Genomic DNA, 20,951 nt, shown 5'->3' with positions numbered 1-20,951 from the left:
GAGACCCTAGGAATTTCCATCCCTGCTCTCCTTTAGGGAGGCAATGGGTTAGTTGCCCTACAAGTCGGTCATAATGGTATCATTACCACCTCAGTATGGTCTCATAAAGATGTTACAAGTGGCAGAGAGGCCACCACCTTCCACTTGGGAAAGGATCTTTGCCTGGCTAGGAGAAACAGGATGGGATTATAGCACCAATGGAGATGCTGGAAGTAGGCCCTTCTGTTGGGGTAACCATTTCCAGGTTCCAGGATATGTGGAATAATAATGATAAAATGGTCATGATAATAATAATGACAGTGATAAGGATAAAACGTACCATTATTTGAGTACTTTCTATGTTCCACGCCCTGTTCTAAATGCTTTACCTGGATTATCTCATGTACTCTTCAAAACTACTGTATAAAGTAGTGAACTCTTAGGCCCATTTTACAGATAAGGAAGCTAAGGCACTGAGGCTGAATGCTACAAAACTAGTGGGGCAGAACCCGTTTTCAAAGCTCGGAGTCTGTTTCCAGAGTCCATGTTCTTTCTGAAGAGAGCATTCATTGCTCCTGTCAGTTAATAATAAGAGTTCAGTATCATCCCCTTTTCCTAACCTGCTATCTGTTTCCAAAGGAAAACACACAGAACAGCTTCAGAAACTGCAGAGAACTGGGAGTGAATGCAGGTCACAGAGGGAGGCCTCACAAATAGGCAAGGAGCCACTGGGGGCCTCTCTTCTATGTCGGGTGAGTGGTGGGCAGGAGTTTTGAGAGGTGGCACGCTAGTCCAGCAGCAGAAATGATCAACTGTTATAATCCAAGTAGAATCATGAAAGCAAGCGCTATGAGGAGGAGAATGCTAACTCTGTCTGGAGGGGCTGTGTAAGCTCTTGTAAAATAGGTACCATTTGAGCTGGGCCTTGAAGAATTGCAAAAGGTGGAAAAGGGGGGAAAGGGACATTTTAGTCCCATTTTACACATATCCTTATCTAAGTCATTGAAAACATACCTCCACACAAAAATCTGTGCACAAACGTTCATAGCAGCATTACAGCCAAAAAAGTGAAAATGATTCAAGTGTCTGTCAACTGATAAATGGATAAACTAAATGAAATATATCTATATAACACAATATTATTCGTCCATAGAAAAGAATGAAATCCTTATACATGCTACATCATGGATGAACCTTGAAATCACTATGATAAGAAGCCAGCCACAAAAAGACCACATAGTGTATGATTCCATTTATATGAGTGTCCAGAATAGGCAAATCCATAGAGACAGAAAGTAGATTAGCGACCACCAGGGGCTAGGAAAGTGGGGTACTAGGAAGTAAAGGGTTGTTTGGGGGTGATGAAGATACCCCCTAATTAGATGGTTGCGCAAGCTGGTAAATGTACTAAACACCACTGATGTACACTTTAAAAGGCTGAATTTTATGCCACGTGAATTCTAGCTCAGTAAATAAAATAGTTAAAAATATGAATGTGTAGACCAGGTGATCGCACTGGTGCTCTCCCAGCACGAAGTCCTCATCACACAGAATGGCAAACTGAAACCCAGAATGGGAAACTGACTAGCCCAAGTCACTCAGCGAGCTTGTGGCCAAGATGAAATTGGACCTTAGGTCTACTAACACCCACTGCATTTATTTATTACACACATTTATTGAGGACTCGTGATATGCCAGGTACCATGCTGGTACCAGGGATACAGAATGAAAGAAAACAATTTCTGCTGGCAAAAAGATGATATTCTTTGGTGTATATTTGGGAATATTGTGAATAAAAAAATAAATTTATCCAATAAAAATGAGATTATAGAACAATAGAGTAGGCATTCAATGTTCCCTTCGACTTTCTCCTAAATGCCAGGTCACCTCCTCTATGAAGGAGGTGATCCCTTAAGCTGAGTAATCAGCTTTCTCTTCATTATTCTTTATATTCCTATTCATTTATTCTACAAGTATTTACTAAGCACATGTAATTTATAGGAATTGTTCTAAGGGACGGTGATAAAGTAGATCGTACATTCTAATGGGGTAGACAGATAATAAACATGTGCACAAATAGTAGCAAGTAATATGAGTAAAATAAGGCCGTGCCAAAGGATAGGAGGAGGAGAAAAAACTATTTTATCAGAGTACTCAGGAAGGGTCTCTTGGAAGAGATGGCATTTAGAAGAGACCTGATGGAAGGAGTGAGGCTTGCAAAGTTCTGGGGAAGAATGTTTAGGGCCAAGAGAACAGCCAATGTAAAGGCCCTAGGTAAATTTGACCCATATAAGGAACGGCAAAACCAATGGGATTAGAGCAGAGAGAACAAAGGGGACAGACGGTGAACCTCAGAAATGAGGTCAGAGAGGCAACAGAGGATCATACAAGGCAGGATGAAGTGGGAATTTTCTTCTAAACAGGAAGAGAAGTCACTGAAAATTTGGAGCAGGGAGAATGGCATGATCTGATTCACACTTTTAAAAGAATGTATGTCTTGAATGGCTGCTGTGGAGAACGGTTTACAGTCAGACAGGAAGTCAGGACACTAGTTTGGAAGCTACTGGACCCACCCAGGTAAGAGATGATGGTGGCTCAACAAGGAAGGCAGGAGTGGGAATTAGTAGGGTTTAGCATATAATGTCCACGTAGAGGTTAACAGCAAATTGCTGATGGATTGGATGTACAGAAAGAGGGAGAGAGTAACCCAGGGCGATTGCAAAGTTTTTGACCTTAGCAACTGGGAGACTGGTACTGCCAATTACTTAGACAGGGGAGATGAGAGTAAGAGTACATTGAGGAAAAATAAGGAGTCAAGAGTTGTGTTTTGTACATTTTAAATTTGAGATGCCCATCAGTATCCAAGGATAGAGGGGTTGAGCAGTGAGTTTGAGATGGAAATAGAGGGGAGATAACCGTCCTAGATATATAAATTTGGAAATCATGCTCAGAGTTAAAAGATACTTGAAGCTGTGAGATTGAATGAGAACACACAAGAAACACAGAGAAGTGGACTGAAAGAGAAACTCTGGGACCTTCCAACACGTAGAAGTTGGGAAGAGAACGAAAACCAGAAGACACTGAGATGGAATGTCTAGTGAAGTAGGAAAGTTTGGTGTCCTGAAAGCCAAGTGAATAAAGGGTTTTGAGAAGGAGTTAATCAACTGTATCAAATGCTGCTCAGAAGCTGAGTCTGATGAGAATAGTGGGGTGGTCATTTGGTTTGGTCCCGTGAAACTTGTTGGTAACCTTGACAAAACTGGTCTCAGTAGAGCACTGGGGAAAGAGGCCCATTTAGAATGAGTGCAGCCCCCATACTAAGCAATTATTCCACTGAATGGCGTTTCTTTGTTCACACACCTATCTCTCCATTTAGCGTATACACTCCTTAAGGGTGGAGACTGTGTCTTAGTTCTACTTAGCACCTAGCACTGAACCTGACAGATTGCAGTTATTCAACCCACATGAGCTGATTTTCTCCCCAGATATATTGAGATGTAATTGACAGATAAAATTGTATATGTTTAAGGTATACAATGTGATGTTTTGATATATGGATATATTGTGAAATGATTACCACAATCAAATTAATTCACATATCCATCACCTCACGTTACCGATTTGTTTATGTAGTAAGGACATTTGAGACATACTCTTTTTGCAAACCTCAAGCACACGATGCAGTATTATTAACCATAGTCACAATGCTATACCTTACTCTCCAGAACTTATTCATCCTGCATAACTGAACTTTTGTACCTTCTGATCAACACCTCCTCATTCCCCTCCCTGAAGTCCCTGGCAATCACCATTTTACTCTCTGCTTCTAAGAGTTTGACTTTTTTAGATTCTACACATAAGTTGGAATCATAATATTATTCTTTTGCTATCTATATCTCCCTTCACTTCTGTTAATATTTGCTTTACATACTTAACATGCTCAGATATTGGGTGCATACATATTTACAATGGTTATATCTTTGACAAATGATATAATTATCATTACATAATTACCTTTTTGCCTCTTGGGACAGTTTTTGTCATAAAGTCTATTTTGTGTGATATAACCATAGCCACTCTTGTTCTCTTTTGGTTACCATTTGCATGGACATATTTTCTATTCCTTCACTTTTAGCCTATGTGTGTCCTTACAGCTAAAGTGAGTCTTTTGAAGATAGCATACAGTTGAATCTCATTTTTTATCCATTCATCCACTCTAGGTCTTTTGATTGAAAAATTTAATCCATTTTTAATTAAACTAATTATTGGTAAGAACTTACTATTGCCATTTTGTTAATTGTTTCTGACTCTTTTTTATTTCCTTTCTTCCACTCTGGCTGTCTTTCATTATGATTTGAATTTTTTTTTGTAATAGTATACTTTGATTTCTTTCTCTTTTGTGTATCTGCTAGAGGTATTGATCACATTTGTGACTATCATGAAATTCACTTAAAACATCTTATAGTTGTAGCAGTCTGTTTTAAGCTGATAACAAAATAACTAACCAGCTACAAAACATTTTAACTTTTCCTTCCCCTACATTTTGTTATTGACATCATAATTTATCTTTTTAAATTGTGTATCCATTCACAAATTATTATAGCTATAGTTATTTTAAATACTTTTGTATTTTTTTAATTAATTTTATTGGGGTGACAATTGTTAGTAAATTTACATAGATTTCAGGTGTACAATTCTGTATTACATCGTCTATAAATCCCATTGTGTGTTCACCACCCAGAGTCAGTTCTCCTTCCATCACCATATATTTGATCCCCTTTACCCTCATCACCCACCCCCCACCCCCTTACCCTCTGGTAACCACTAAGCTATTGTCTGTGTCTATGAGTTTTTGTTTCTCATTTGTTTGTCTTGTTCTTTTTGGTTTATATACCACATATCAGTGAAATCATAGGGTTCTCTGCTTTTTCTGTCTGTGACAACATGGATGGATCTCGAGAGAATAATGCTAAGTGTATTTTAACATTTATACTAGAGTTAAAAGTGATTCACACACCATTACAGTATTAAGATATTCTAAATTGGATTATATATTTATTTATCTTTACCAATGAGTTTTATAGTTTCATGGGTTTTCATGTTGTTAGTTAGTGTCTATTTGTTTCAACTTGAATAACCTCTTTCAGCGTTTCTTGTAAAACACGTCTAATGGTGATAAACTCCCTCAGCATTTGTTTGTCTGAACAAGTTTTCTCTCACCTTTGGTGGTGTCATATTTTTCTAATTATCCTGATCCTTGAGGTCTTGTGTTGGTGATTGCCTTTTTGAAGAAATAGGCACATATTCTAGTCTTTACAGACTGGCTTTGGCAAGGAAAGCCCTTTACCAGTCAGCACAACCAGAGATTCTGGGTGGGGGCCAGTTGGCAGGCTCCACAGGCAGGCTTGCTGCAGGAGTCTTTGGGTAAGCTCGTTCAATGCCTGGGTCAGCAGGGGTAAAGCCTGCAGCCTGGATCTGCTGTGGTGAGCTTGGGGTCAGGGGGCTGGCCTGGCACTGGGATAGACCTTGAGGATGGGTCCACAGGGGCATAGCCTGGAGGCTGGGTCTGCATCCTGGAGATTAGGGCTATGGTGGGTGGCCGGGAACCTGGGGTCACAGGCCTAACTTGGCACTGTGTTGAGCCAAGAGTCTGGGTCTGCAGAGGCAGGCCTGGAGCCTGGGTCAATGAGGAATTGGTTGGCGATGAGGTTCACTGGGGTAGGCCTGGTGCTTGGGTACAAGGTGAAGTTGGGTGCTCACTTCACTCTCCTCCTCTCAGAACTTCACTGTGAGCTTGGGGGAGGGGCGGCATGGGTAATATGAAAACGCTCTTCCTACTACCTGCAATGCACCTTTTATTATTTCTGTGTTCTACCCAGGTGGTGTAATGTCTCAGCTGGCTACCATAGCTTTCATGAAGGTATTTTTATGCATGGATGGTTTTTCAAATTGATGTTACTGTGAGGGGACATGCTCTGGAAATTATTATTCAGCCATCTTGCTGACATCACTCCACCATGTTAACTGGATTTGAATTTAAAATTGCAGAACATTCAGAAAGCACATTGCTCACCCATTTCAATATATTGAGGTACAAATCTAAGAATATCCTAGATTCTCCACGGTAGCTGGCATTACAGGTTTATCACTGTCCTATCCACTGCTAAAAGATTTACTTACTCTTTGGGCTCAAAATTTAAAAATCTTGCTTTGCCTGGCCCAGCACTAAAAAAAGTCTACCTTTACATGGAGAAAACCAGCCACACCTCCTCTTCTGCCCTCTTCATGTCTAATCACCATTAAGAAGCTAAAAGGTAAACATCAGTACTGACCTTCACTTTCATCCACGGAAGAAGTATAGAAAACTGTCCTTTCCCGCAGCAAGCGCTTTGAAATTGTGATTGGTTTGTGCCTCCTTGCTGTCACTCGAGGTGGAGGCACTGGGGGTGCCGCACTTTCCTCAGGTGGACCTGAATAGATCTGTAAAGGGAGAATATTTCCAGGAAACAATTAGAAAGATCAAGTTTCTGCCTCCCTAATGCTAACTGTGATTCGATACCCAACACATTACATCTACAGTCTGCCATAGTGATTCTAACATGACTAAAGGAATTGGGAGAATTTTCGTAATTACTCTAGCTGCCAGCAAGTATTTAGAAACCTCCTACCATGTTTGAGGCACAGGACCTGACACTTCTCAAGGTGGAGAAAAGAATACAGACAAAAACTGCAATATCAGTACTGGATTTTCCACTTACTGCCTGGGAAATTTCAGGTAAGTTACCTCCCATCTCTGAGCCTTAGCTTCCTCATCTATAACACGGAGAGAGGACCACCTGCCTCACAGGGTGTGGTAAGAATCAAGTGAAAAGGGTAGTCAAGGTACACTGTATGGTTGGGGTATTTCTGGAAGGATACCAAAGAAACTGGTTACGTTGTTTACCTTACGACAGGACTAATGAGTAGCTAAGGAAAGGATGAAGGTAAACTTATTTTTCATCCCTATATCATTTTGATATTTTAAAATTTCATACCATGGATATTATTTTAAAAAGGGAGTGGTAAAAACAAAGTGCCTTGGAAGATGTGAAAAGTGCTGGATTAATGAGACAGCAGCTGTGATTCGAATTTTTATGTACGCTCTCACAAGTCCTTGATGATCTTCCTGTCCCTGGAGAGAACGACCTTTTGGCCAGAGTGCATACACTTTGGGAGGACACGTATTAGTGGTCAGAGAGGAAGGGGACCCTTGTCCACTACAATAATGAAATCAACCCTCATGATTAGTGCAAAGAGAAATGTCAGAGCCCAACATTCTATCAGACAAGAGTCAAAATAGGCTGAATAGTCACAGGACTTACATGATTGGGGACACAAGGCAAGCCTGTGTAAAAGCTGGACAATGATAGAGAACAACGCAAGAACAATCACAAGGCAGCACATGTCTCAATGGCTCATGGCATAGGAGATAATACGACATAGTAGCAAGCAGAAGAGCTTCGGGGCCATAGAGTTTTAGGTCATATTTCTGGTTCCACCACCATTAGTGACCATATTATAAATTGGTATTGTATTATAAATTTTGTGAACATTTGCTTAGGCACTGTAGTAGTTGTTACAAATATCCCCTGTAACTCACCAAACACATCAGGGCCTTTGCACTGAGTGTTTCATCTACTTGGAGTGCTCTGCCTCCAAATATCCATATAGCTTGCTCTCTCGGTTCCACAACGTTTATGATCAAATATACTCCTTGCAATGAGTCCTTCCAGGTGAATGTATCTGAAACTTTGACATGCTTCCCTCTACCCAGGGCTTCCTACCCCCATTTCCTGTTTCAGTTTTGTTCTTCTTAGCATTCCTTATCACTTCATAACATAGTGTATGGTACTTATTTATTTTGTCGTTGTTGTCTGTCTCCCCACTCATTTGTATGCTATATGGAAGTACATCATCATGTTCACTGCTCCATCTCTAGGAACTAGAAGAGTGACTGGAATTGCTGGGCCAAAAGATAAACACATTTAAAATTCTTATATGAAAGGCCAAAGTGTCACCTGAAAATACCATAATAGCTATTTCCATTTCCAGCTAAGATAAACACCTTCAACCTGAAACAATAAAAAAAAAAAAACTATAAAAATTACATGTAGCACTGGTTTTCAAAGCATTTGAAATCTGGCAATGAAGGATAGTGATCCACAAGAGACTGGAAAAACAAATGAGATGAGCTCCCATGACTGCCCCAGCTTACAGCCTGGAGAGATTCTGCAGGACATAATATAGGGAGAAGTCAGGGGGAGCCCCGCAGTCTCCCTAAGTTGAAGATACTGAGTTGCAAGTATGGGGAGGGCAAAGTAAGAGTTTTCAGGGTAGAGTACCAAAGAGAAGAGAGCTGCACAGAGAGCTCAGCTAAAGTCTTAAAGAGGAATTCTGATCAACACATATGTGTGAGTCAAGAACATGATAGAATTAGAGGGAACAATTACCTAAGACCACAGAGTCTCTGGAAGAGTTCCTGTTCTCACTAGTCACAGTGGAAAATAAAATAATTCATAGGACACTGGGTAGAATACACAGACAAGCTTTGCTTCATTAGTAAAGAAAAAATAACCCTAGACTAGACATTACTTTTTTTCTGCCTAACAAAGACTTTAAAAAAATACTTGTCAATAGTTTAGTGGTTACCAGAGGGTAAGGGGGGTGGGGGGAGGGAGATGAGGGTAAGGGGGATCAAATATATGGTGATGGAAGGAGAACTGACTCTGGGTGGTGAACACACAATGGGATTTATAGATGATGTAATACAGAATTGTACACCTGAAATTATGTTATTTCATTAACAATTGTCACCCCAATAAATAAATAAACAAACAAACAAATAAATAAATAATTGAAAGCATCGAGCTGTTTTCTAGTAACTTAACTGAATCCCAGAAAAAAGCTCAAGAATATTACTTATCAGAATACAAAAATGGCCAATATCCAAGAAGGTAAAATTAACAATGTCTTGCATTCAATAAAAAAATGTTGTAAAGATTTTGTTGGGTATCCGATGGACATGCGTTCTATTTGGGAGACCACCTCAGGGATACTGTGGATACCTGATCATGGCATTGTACACCAGAAGCTAAACATTAATGAATGCCAACTATAATTTTATATATATAATGTGATGGTTCAGTGTGAGGTCGGAGGGATAGTGGATGGGGGGAGGGGGGTTCACAGTATGAGGGATATAAATGATGAACGTCTAAGTATTACCTTGTTTTGTACACCTGAAACTAATAAATAAATTAATTAATTAAAAAAAATAAAATAAAATAAAATAAAAAAATAATAATAAAAATGTTTTACAGACATTTTAAGAAAATATAAACACACAGATCCATATGCATATATGGAAAGTGTTAAATCTAATGGGAATATATGGGTGATAATTTTTGTCTCTACTTCTCTGTATATTTAAAATATTTATAATAAAGATATATATGTATAAAAAAAAAATTACCAGAAATAATTTACATATAGTCCTTTCCAATTTTGATGTATTTTATTTCTTTTTCTTGTCTAATTACTCTGGCTAGGAATTCAATACTATGTTGAATTGGAGTGGTGAGACTGAGCACTCTTCTATTGTTCCTGATCTTAGTGAGAAAGTTGTCCACCTTTGACCATTGAGTATGATGTTAGCTGTGGGCTTGTCATATATCTCTTCAATACTTAGTATTAGATTTATTTTTTATCACAAAAGGATGTTGAATTTTGGAAAGTGCATTTTCTGCATCTAGTGAGATGATCATATGATTTTTATTTTTAATTCTATTAAGGTGGTGTATGACATTTATTGATTTGCATATGTTGAACCACTCTTGCATCCCAGGGTCAAATCCCACTTGATCATGGTGTATGATTCTTTTACTTTGCTGATGAATTTGGTGTGCTAGTATTTTCTTGAGAAAATTTCCATCTACATTCAACAGATATATTGGCCTATAGAATTTTGTTGTTGTTGTTTTGGTATTAATTTTTCTTTTAATGTTTGGTAGAATTTAATGATGAAACCATCTGGTCCTGGGTTTTTCTTTGTTGGGAGATTTCTGATTATTGATTCAATCTCCTCACTATTAGTCATTATAAATCTATGAGGCTTACATAAACAAAAATATAGATACAATAGTATATTTAAAGCTGATAACAAATTATCTTTAATCACATACAAAACATCTACCATTTTACACCTCCCACAATATTTTATGTTTTTGTTGTCATAATATACCTTTTTATATTGTGTGTCCATTAACAAATTATTGGAGCAAAAATATTACTTTTGCCCTTTAACGTTTATATTAGCCACATGATTAACACAGCACCATATTACAGTATTAGAGTATTCTGAATTTGACAATGCTTACCTTTAACAATAGGTTTTATACAGAGGGTGCCAAAAACATATATATACATTTTAGATAACATCTCTTAAAATGTATATACATGTTTTGGCACACTCAGCATTTTCTTACATTTTCATATTACTTATTAGTGTCCTTTTATTTCAGCTTGAAGAACTCCTTTCACTATTATAAGGGAGGTCTAGTGTTGATGAACCCCCTCAGCTTTTGTTTGTGTGGTCAAGTCTCTCTCCTTCATTTCTGAATGATTTGCTGGGTGAGTTGTTGTTGGTTGGCAGTATTTTTCTTATAGCACTTTGCCTATATCATTCAACTCTTTCCTATTGAGAAGTATTTCTCAATACTTCTGAGAAATATTCTGATAGCCGTATAAAAGGTTCCTTTATATATGCATTTTTTTTCTCTCTTGCTGCCTTTAAAATTTTCCGTCTTTAATTTTAGACTGTTTCATTATAATGTGTCTTAGAGATTATTCAGGATTGAAATTTTGAAGGAATTTGTTAGCTTTACAAATCTCTCCCCAAATGTGAAAAGTTCTGAGCCATTATTTCTTTAAGTAAGTTTTCTCGCATTCTTCTCCTTATGGGACTTCTGGGACTCCAATAATGCATAGCTTGTTTCTTTGAATGGATCCCATAATTCACATAGACTATCTTCACCTTTTTTCATTCATTCTTTTCCTCAGTTGCAAAATGAGGATAATGATACTATCTATTTCATAAGGTTGTGATGACTGAATGAGAAAATATATGTAAAGAGCCCAGTCTATAACATATTAAATGCTCAATAAATGGTAACTATTCTATTAGCAACCCTAACAAAGACTTAAACCCATGTTTCCTTAGAGGGAGAGGGGAGATGAAAGAAGAGGGCGGAGGAAATGAGGGAGGGAAGGAGGTTAATATTGGAGCAATAAGGGGTGAAGTGGCTGTGTTATGCAAATCAGGGATTGTAGAGTTCATACTTGATGGCTCTTCAAGGTCTCTTCTGGATTAAATGATTTTCTTCTACTTACACAAATTTTTCACTTCTCATTGACAAAACTTTTTTTAGAGCCTGCTCTTTTTCAAGGAGCTACCCAGGCCCCAAGATGGATGTGGGCTCACTAACTGCTAACGTTTGTAATGAGAGCTGCCAATTCCATTTAGAAAGGGCGCTATCTACAGGTCCTGCCTCCTCCAAGTAGACTGAAACATTGGTTGGGAGCCTTTTGAGACCAGATCTGGCAATCAGGGCTCAGAGAAGATGTTCAGTAGGCTTAAAACCACTCACTCTCTCTCTAAATGAGTAAAGTTTAGAAAAAGAGAGAGGACAATTCCTGTTGAATGTCCTCAGTAAAATAAAAACATAGCCTGGATAACCCTAGAGTCAATATGGACTGCAACATCCTCCCTAAAGTTGGCCTACAGATGTACACCTTGGAGCCAAGCTTTAATGTGGAAATATTGGCAATTTCTATTATAGGAAGAATCCACTTACCTCTCTATTCTGTGGGCCCTCCAAAGGCGTCACTTCACATCTCTTTTAAATGATGAGCTTTAACCTATGTGTTACTGGTATCCCTTTGAGAAAAATTAAGTAGATGACCCTCCTTGCTCATTCAACCCTATCCACTTTGGCCTATTTTCTGTTCAACATGCCAAGCACACTTTTGCCTGAGGGATTCTGCACTCCCTGTTCACTATTCCTGGACCTGCTGCTGTTCCCCAAGATATCTACCATGGCTTTATTCAGTTGTCTGCCTAAATATCATTAACACCTTCTTCTATACGATAACAATCCCTTACCTTGTTTTATTTTTCTTCAAAGCAGTTATCATCACCTGACAAATATATATAATTGTTTATCATCTGTTTCTCTCCAGTAGAATATAGGATCCATGAAACAAGGGTCTCTGTTTTGTTTATAGGTGTTATCCCCAGTACCTAGAACTTTGCCTTGTGTGCAATAAAAGTTTTGTAAGTATTTATTAAATTAATGAATATCATTAGTTCTGTGAAAACAGGACTACAAATTACAGATACAACTAGTGGGTTTGGGAAGGAAAACCTGGGGCAAACTCTATAGTTTCTCTTAAGAGAGGAGAAAGGAGAGATGATAGGCCCATGATCTCTGGACTGACTTTTGACAGCCCGATTTTAATGAGGCAAAACTTTTAGAGATGAAAAGGGAGTTAAGAAAGACCCAAGAAAAGAGACTCAGCCTTTTCTATTTAATTCCCTATTGACTTCTTGAGTATTCGTGAAAAGAGTTATTCTAAACATTTTCTGAGAAATTAGTAGCAATACACCCTTCGAAGATAAAAGAAACAAATCCTACAGGAATGGGAGACTCATCGTGTGTGGGACTTTCTTATAGGGAAGGATGGGGTCAAATGCCACATGGGATAAGATACAAAAGTAGCTCATCTACATTTCACGCAATCATTGTAAAGTGGAAGAGATGGCAGTGAAGGGGATGGCATAAATGGTGGTACCAGCTGCTGAAGATTGACTGAAAACACAGCTTTGGTGGAACAAGCTTTTTCCAAGTTCAAGTCATGGGTCAGAGCTGTTTTTAATAGCGAGCTCCTTCCCAATGAGAGTTTATTATGTGTCAGTCACAGTTCTAAGTGCTTTACATACATTGACTCATTTCCCGATTGTTCACAAATTCCTTTCTCTGAACTTCCAAAGAGAGTTTGAGACTAAAGGACATGGCTGATCAACCAGCACATTCCCTGAATTTCACCACAGGATAACGCCCTGGATCTACCTTTTTCATAGGATTAAAAGAGGAGAAAATAATTGGAAAAATAAATGAAAAGTTGCAGAAAATATCATTAAAACTTAACAGGGTGTAAACCCTCATTTGGCTTCCTCTGGACATTGGAGTGGATCTTTTACAGCTGAAAAGCCAAGAAGGAATTCTTAACTCATGGATAGACTACGGCAAGTCACTACGAAGATTAGAGACGGGAATAAGGAGTGTGCATTGTCCTGATAGGAAGTGGCAGGGCGATGATATAAACTCAGATAGGTCTAACTTCAAGGTTAACACTCTTTCCACTGTATAACAGAGAAAGAAACATTTGAGGTTTAAAATAATTCCTTGGATGAAAACAGTATCAGGCAAAACTCATTTTCCCAACCTTCAAATCTCCAGAAAGAAGACAGACTGATTTGGGTTTTTGCAGATGGATGAAGAACACTTAGGGGTTTGTGGTCTTTGATGGTGACTTTCAGAAAAATCCCAGAGGGTATACAGAGGAGTCAGGCAGAGCAGTGCTATTTGCTTTCTGGGCACGTGGTTGGCACTGAGTGAATGTTAGCTGAGGTGAATTCTCAAGTCCTGGTCTAAGAGGACACAATACAGAGGAAAACGACTGCACTCTGCCTCAGGAGTCCAACTCCTGGGAGTCCTTTCTCTGAAGGCTCCTGAGGACTGAAGTGGGATGATCACATTTGCTGAGCTTGGAGGCACAGCGGAGAAGTATCACCTTCACTGGGAGGAGGGTCCTGAACTGCTCACCTGAGCTGAGTCACATATATTAACTCCCTTCCGGTTTCTTCTCTGCCAGGTCTTCAGGTGTGAAAAGGAGAAGAGATTTAACAGAAGACAATCATTGCTCAGTCGCCAAAAGCCATGCTATCCACACTTAGTCTCACTCTTGGAAATTCTGGCAGAGCCAAGCAACTCCCCAGCTTCTCCCCAGATGCTGCTTCGGGGCTGCAGATATCACATTGTACAAAAAGCATCTTGCCTGTCTATAAATTAAAGCTATAAGACATGGTCCTGATGAATCCCAGATTTCCACTGAGTCCCCATTTATGCTCTGGCTGAGGCTGGGCTGCGCGTTCTGGGGTCTGGTTCTATTAGCAAAAACTACACTCTGAACTTCATTAGAAACAAAAGCGGTGATGAAGTCAAAAATAAGGAGCTCTTAGCATTTGGCAGAGACCATTTTGGACATCAAGTGTGTCACCAAGTTTTCTTAGAGTATGCACAGAACTTTGAAAATGTCATGTCTGTTGTTACCAAGAGCCAACTTTTTTTTTTAAGAGGCTGTCACCAGGTTTGTCTTTGGTCTCTGCAACAGTCTTTAAGGCCCTTCTAGATATAGCATTCTAGAACCCTATCTACTCTACCCATACCTTATACTTTGGTAGAACTGATGCCCAGGGAGGGGAAGTGATTTATCCAAGGCTCCAAAGCCAGTAGGTGCTAGAACTGAGACGACAACCCAAGAATTCTAATCCCCAATCTGGTATGCTATCCCCTTAAAACTCAGTAGCTCCTAAAGGAAACAGTTTTATATGCCCACTGATTATGTCTAATAGGCCTCTAATCTATGCTCTGTGTGTTGATCCATTCCCTTGGGCAGTTGCCTTAAGGACAGAATGCTGAGGGAAAGAAGGAATAAAGGCAGACCCTGCTAAGGACACCTCCATCCATTTGGCATGGATTATGTGTTTTCTACTAGGAATGGCATGGCAGATTTCAAGTGGAGTTTTCCTTTTAGACCAGGGAAGTGAAGAATTTCTGTATCATTTAACAACCATAAATTAACAATGGTCCAAGACTTCTAAGAAAAGCCCCTTTGACACAACAGATACCAAGATAAAAGGATTATGAAAGAACACCATCACTAAAATAATCTGTCAGTACAGTAAATGGGTAGTAGAATAGGGCATGGGGAGGATTAAAATTTGGTGAGCCCCATTTGCTAAGTGAGAGGTGAAAGGCTCAGGGTGGTAGACTGGTTGGCTAAAGACCACCCACCTAGAAAAGGATGGAGCTGGGATTCAATCTCAGGGCCACTGTCTGAGCTATTTTTCCATTCTTTACATAATATCATCACCTACAGGGATATTTGGAAAGCCTACAGAGGTGGCCTGGGCATTTCAAGGTTATTTTAAGAAGTCTAAGTCCTAAAGAGCAGCAGTGACCCAGCCATCATTCCCAAAATCTCAGAGCAAAGAAAAAGACCCCCAGGCTCAATGCATGCCCAGTGATTCCTGGTTTCGGAATCCCTGGACAGAGGAACCTTGATTTGCTTCAAGTCTGGCCATCAAAGTATACTCACCCGGCCCTAATCTTTCTGCATTATATAGACTCTGATACTCAGACTTGACACTCAGATCATTCAAAGGAGAATAGCAAAGGCAAAAGTATATGATGTGAGAAAATCACTGCCCAATGGAAGAAATGGACTATATGATCTTGGAGATCTTTTTAAATTCTCAAAAATCTGATTCTATATTTTCTTTCTCTCTGTCTCCCCCCTTCCTTACACACACACACACACACACACACACACACACACACACACACACTAGAAGCCTCCAAAAATAGAATAAAAACAGATATTGAATTGTGATAGTCCATAACAAATTTAATCTCCTCTAGGCCTCAGTTTACCCTAAAGTAAAATTAGGGATCACCTCATAGAAGTTGTGAGCATTCAGTGAGATGTTGAGTGTCAAATGTTTAGCACAGTGCATGACACATAGCAACCTCTCAATAAATGCTATTGTTTTTACTGTTCTAATTATTATTCCAGAACCAGTTGGAGAGAGAAAAAGGAAGCAGAGGGAATTTCTACCTTCTGATGAATCTTGAGGATAATTCTTCGGGTGACAAGAATCCAAAGGTTGACTCATAGTGAATGTTCCAGTTCTTTGACCGTTGGAAGGTAAACCCTAGATCACAGGTGCTTCCTACACTTATCGCACGACATCATCAGCCTTGGAGATGCTTATTCATTTTAAACAGGTCCTGACCTCACTTCAAAGCTAAGAGAACTAGGCTTTTGGAAAATGTGTGAAGATCTTCTTGAGTTAGACAGAACTGAAAACTTGAAGCTATGTTTTCAAAGATTCACTATGACTAATGAACAGATCTGAAATCTCTCAACCTTAATAGTTCTCTACTCAAAGGCATTTTTTTCTTCAGGTTACACTTTGCTCTTAATATTCACTACTTAAATATATTTTTTCCTGAAGATTCATTTGAAAATGCCTGCCAAATCCCCGGCTGACTATATATCAGAATCTGAAAATGTCCTCATATGCACAGGCTAATAAATATGTTTTTTTGGTAACTCTTAGCTTAACTTTATCATTTCAGAAATTAAAGTCCACGAAGTAGAGATCTGGCTTAGTTGACTCTCATTGATTCATTCATTCATTCATTCTCTCTCTCCCCCCCTCCCCTCCTCCCCCTCTCTCCCTCCCTCCCTCCTTTACTCCCTCCTTCCCTCTATGTGTGTGTACTTATATGTATATATGCAGACAAATACATACAGATATATTTTAAAATATGTAAAATATAAATCTGTAAAGTATAAATATATATTTATATGTACTTATATTTTTAAATATCTACCTACCTACCTATCATTCCAAAAAGCAGCAGAGGGAAACATTTATTTATTCTCATGCTGCTCTCTGGTTGCAGAACAAAAATTCACACAAGCCACATTTCAGAGGGAAAGGAGGAACAGACCAGGACTAGCAGGGACTGTTTCCTCTGGGTTGCTAGACTGCGTATCTGAAAAACACATAAATCAGAGTTGTTCCTTAAAAGGACTCTTGTTTGCCTCCCCAAATCCATTACATGGCTACGATGTTGGGCTTTTCCTGGACTAGGTCCCATTTGGCCATTTGGGAACATAGGCAGCATCTGAGTTCCCACAAACTCCACACTGAGAACAACCCAGCTTTCTCTGGCCAATTTACAGCAAGAGCTGCCCTCAACCATCTGTGTCTGCAGTAAAGACTGTACCATTCAGTTTCCTCAGCCATGGTTTCTCAGCAGACAGCTTCAGAGATAAGAATAAAATCCATTTTCATATACATTGATAATAGATTTTCTAATTATGTGGAAAATAATTATTCTCCCAGAAAACTATACTTCAGGCAGTAAAGCAAGATCCCGTGGGATTAAGAAGCAGCTTCCCACTCAGTAAAAGAGAAAGACTGGCAATGAGGAAGGAACTCAAGAGAGGTTAGAAGAGCTAAGTCAACAAGAGTGATGGAAAGACAACAACTGACTGTTGTCTTTAACATGCAGGTAAAACAGGTTCCTATTCCCTGAGGTGCAGGCTTAGCCAGACAGACCTAGATTTAAGTCTTGGCTTTGCCACGTACCACACTCAGTGCCTGTTTCCAAATTTAAAAAAAAAAATGGAAATAATAATACCCGTCGATCAGAGTTACCATATTTCCCCAAAAATAAGACCTAGCCAGACAATCAGCTGTAATGCGTGTTTTGGAGCAAAAATTAATATAAGACCTGGTCTTATTTTAATATAAGACCGAGTATAATTTAATTATAATATAAAATAATGTAATACCGGGTTTTACATTAATTTTGGCTCCAAAAGACACATTAGAGCTGATGGTCCAGCTGGGTCTTGTTTTCGGGGAAACACGGTAGACTAAGGAGTAAATGAGATCAAAGTACATCGCCCCACACTGGGCACACAGCCTGATTCCATGTTCCTTGTAACAATCTAAAGCTAAAGAGGCAGCAGACCTGCTGGTTCCTAGCTGTCATTAATGATCTCCGCAGTAGTAAAGGACGAAAAGGGCCCAAGCTGAGCTGTGCAACTGGCAAGTCCCTGGGGCTGGTACCTGAGTTCTTTCATAAACTAGTTAGGGAACTGTGGGGGTAGGCGGGTGGGTGGGCTAAAGTGCCAAAGAGTAGAGGAGGGGAGACAGAGTTGGAGAGATGCAAATATGTTACCACAACTGTGCTATTCGAAAAGGGACTTCATGTCAAATGAAGAGCCTGGACTAGAACGTCTTCAAGTTCACTTTCCAGTTCTAATGTTCAAATCAATTGAGCCTGTATTTTGTCCCCTCCAGTGAAATAACTCACTGTCCTCAAAACTAAATTGCTAAGAACTGCCTTCAGAGCTGACATCTCTCTTCCCCTGTTATTCTTGAAGGTTCCCCACCTCCTAAAAAAAGTTCAGAAAACAAAAGTCAACTTTCCTCTGTCAGTCCAAATGGCCTATGTCTCCAGGTAGCATAGCAGGTACATACTCTCAGTGAGATGGGAAGAGAGAGAATTTAAGAATGACTGACATTGTTTTAGGGATCACTATAGTGGCAGATCTCCCCCCATCACTTACCTACCTACCAACTTAGAAAATAAATAATTTAAAGAAGAGGCTTCAAATTGTTTTTAAAAATTCTTTTAAAAAGACTCATAAGTGGACTCCTTGAAGTATCAATTCTTCTGATGCATTTAAACTTTATTTACAGACCTTGGATGTTCTTCAAAGAGAGGCTGAAAGGGGGGATGATGGAGAAACTTAAAACCAATGTGTTTAAGCCTTTTTCTATTAAAGAGCAAGTATAAATGGAAAAAAAACACATTACTAAAATTATAATATCTGTCAACTGAGAAATCATATCCATTAAGCGAATAACTTGGCAGGAACATGTAATCCCTGATGCTCATAGAACAGCACCACTCTCATATATATTACATCTTTTAATCCTCACAACCATCCCATGAGGTTACACCTACAAAAGGTCCAGAATTTCTAGAACATATCACTTTGCTCTTTTTCAAAAGAGGCAATCTGATAGATGTACAATATAAACTGGGGTTTCATTTCATATCGTCATATAAGATGCTGCATATGGATAAATTCATAAACCAGGAAAGATCCTTGGTTCACGCCTGTGTTCGGAAAACATGGTCAGAGTACATCTCAGGTATCACACAAAGGTCAGAACTTTAATTATTTAACGCATATTACTGTTGTTTACACAAGGGTCTGACAACTTCACTCAAAAGCTGGTCACTGGTTAGTAGAAATAATCTATTGGATCATGGGGTTAACAGATAATCAGTAGTTTAATTGCTCTCCAAATCACCCCACAGAATACGATTTGGATGTCCTACCCAAAAGTGTAGCAAAACCACAGAAGGGTGGACTCAGAAGGGACTGAGGTCATTCATTCATTGAAAAATGGATTTTCTGGTAAAACTGATGTTGACATTTCCCCTAAAAATCATACAGAATACCAACCCCCAAGTCCCCTATTTTGTTAGATTAATGATGACAGACTAATCATGCTGGTGTCACTCTTCTATCTACTTGCAAATTAATTAGAACATTTAAAATGCAATGAGCTTCCATGGCTCCCTACTGCCTTCAGGATAAAGACCAAACTACTTCGTCAGGTATACAAGATGCATGATCTGACCCTCAAATGCTAAAGTTAGAAGAATATCCTCAATGCAAATCACAGTCTGTGTGAATGACCCTTCCGCGATTCATGCCCCAAAATTCTTTGGCCTTCTCATGACCAATGACCTTTACCTCTACTTCACTCACCCTTTTTCATGAAGACAACAAAGATCTTGAAGTGGTATCCTATAGATCTGAACAACCTGGTTCCAAGTCTGAGCTCCAGTACATACTCTGTGATCCTGGTCAAGTCACAACTACTCTGTGCCTTGGATTTTTCCTATGTGAAATCAGGTGTCAATATCCTAATACCTGTGAAATGCTTCAAACAGCATTGGACTTGTAGGAAGGGCTTTCTAAGTGTTAGCTAATATTTTCCCTATTCCTGGTCTTTGACACTGAGATCTTTATTCCCTTGATTATTCCACTTTTTCTCAGTCTATCAATTCCCTCACTTCCTTCCCATCCTTTTCAGTTTGGTCTAAAATGGTGGATAATTAACAACTACCAACATCCTCAGTATTTTTGGTCCCTGTTCATCTTCTGCAATTCCCTAAAAACACCGATGCTGAAAGCAGCACATAATCAGTCTTTTCTAATTCTAGGCACCAGCTTTTGAGCCGTCTTGGGAGGGGGATTTTGATGTCCCACCAGAGATGGTGCCACTTTAGATTTACAGTGCCTTTTTAAGATTCATGATGCTTTATTTTTTATTATTAAATTTACAGTGTTTTAGATTTACAGCATTTTCCTTTAATAAGAATCCGTTAACATGTCGTTGGCCAGCTCTGTCTCCATTCCCTTCATGGACTGTTCTAAACCTTCTCTTACTCACCTAATGCCTCCAGCCCTATACCCATTTACCCTTAGTCTCAGCAGATAAGATGAATTTACATTCTACTTGAGAAAATAGTGTAGCAATCATTATCCTCTTCATTCTCACAGCCACTGCTTCCTCATGTCTCCAGCTTGCAAACTCATATGCGTCTATTCCGGTTTTGCCCTCCTCCTTCCATAAAAGGTCAGCCAAAGCCAGGCCTCCCTCCTTAATCTGGAGGCCATCTGCTCAGAGCTCCTCAGGGACCTCGCACCATCAGTTATCCTTGGATCGTCAATCTCTTCCCCCACACCAGCTCTAATCCCCCTGCTTTATAAACAGGCACAAGTTTCCCAGCCTTCAAAAGACTTTCTGGAGTCAATGTCTCTCTAGACACTGCCTCTGATTTTTCTTTCACTTTGCAACCAAGCTATTTGATGCCTATTAAATATTTTAAATAATGTATTATGAAATATTTCAGATAAATAAAAGAGATGAAAAATATTATAACACAAAATCCTGTGCAATACCACTTGCTTTAGGATCAAAATCC

General features: G+C 39.2%; 1 protein-coding gene across 5 annotated transcripts in view; it reads right to left on the bottom strand.

Annotated features, from left to right (window-relative positions):
• OPHN1 (oligophrenin 1) overlaps positions 1-20,951 on the bottom strand; it is a 314,749-nt gene that overhangs the window by 21,033 nt on the left and 272,765 nt on the right. For all 5 annotated transcript variants that reach the window (XM_081043828.1, XM_081043829.1, XM_081043826.1 and 2 more), the window contains exon 20: positions 6,312-6,459. In XM_081043828.1, the coding sequence (XP_080899954.1) occupies positions 6,312-6,459 (148 nt within the window). The remainder of the gene's footprint in view (positions 1-6,311; positions 6,460-20,951) is intronic.

Source organism: Rhinolophus hipposideros (assembly GCF_964194185.1).
Source record: "Rhinolophus hipposideros genome assembly, chromosome: X".
Lineage (NCBI taxonomy): Eukaryota > Metazoa > Chordata > Mammalia > Chiroptera > Rhinolophidae > Rhinolophus > Rhinolophus hipposideros.
This window is presented reverse-complemented; position numbering and strand designations above follow the sequence as displayed.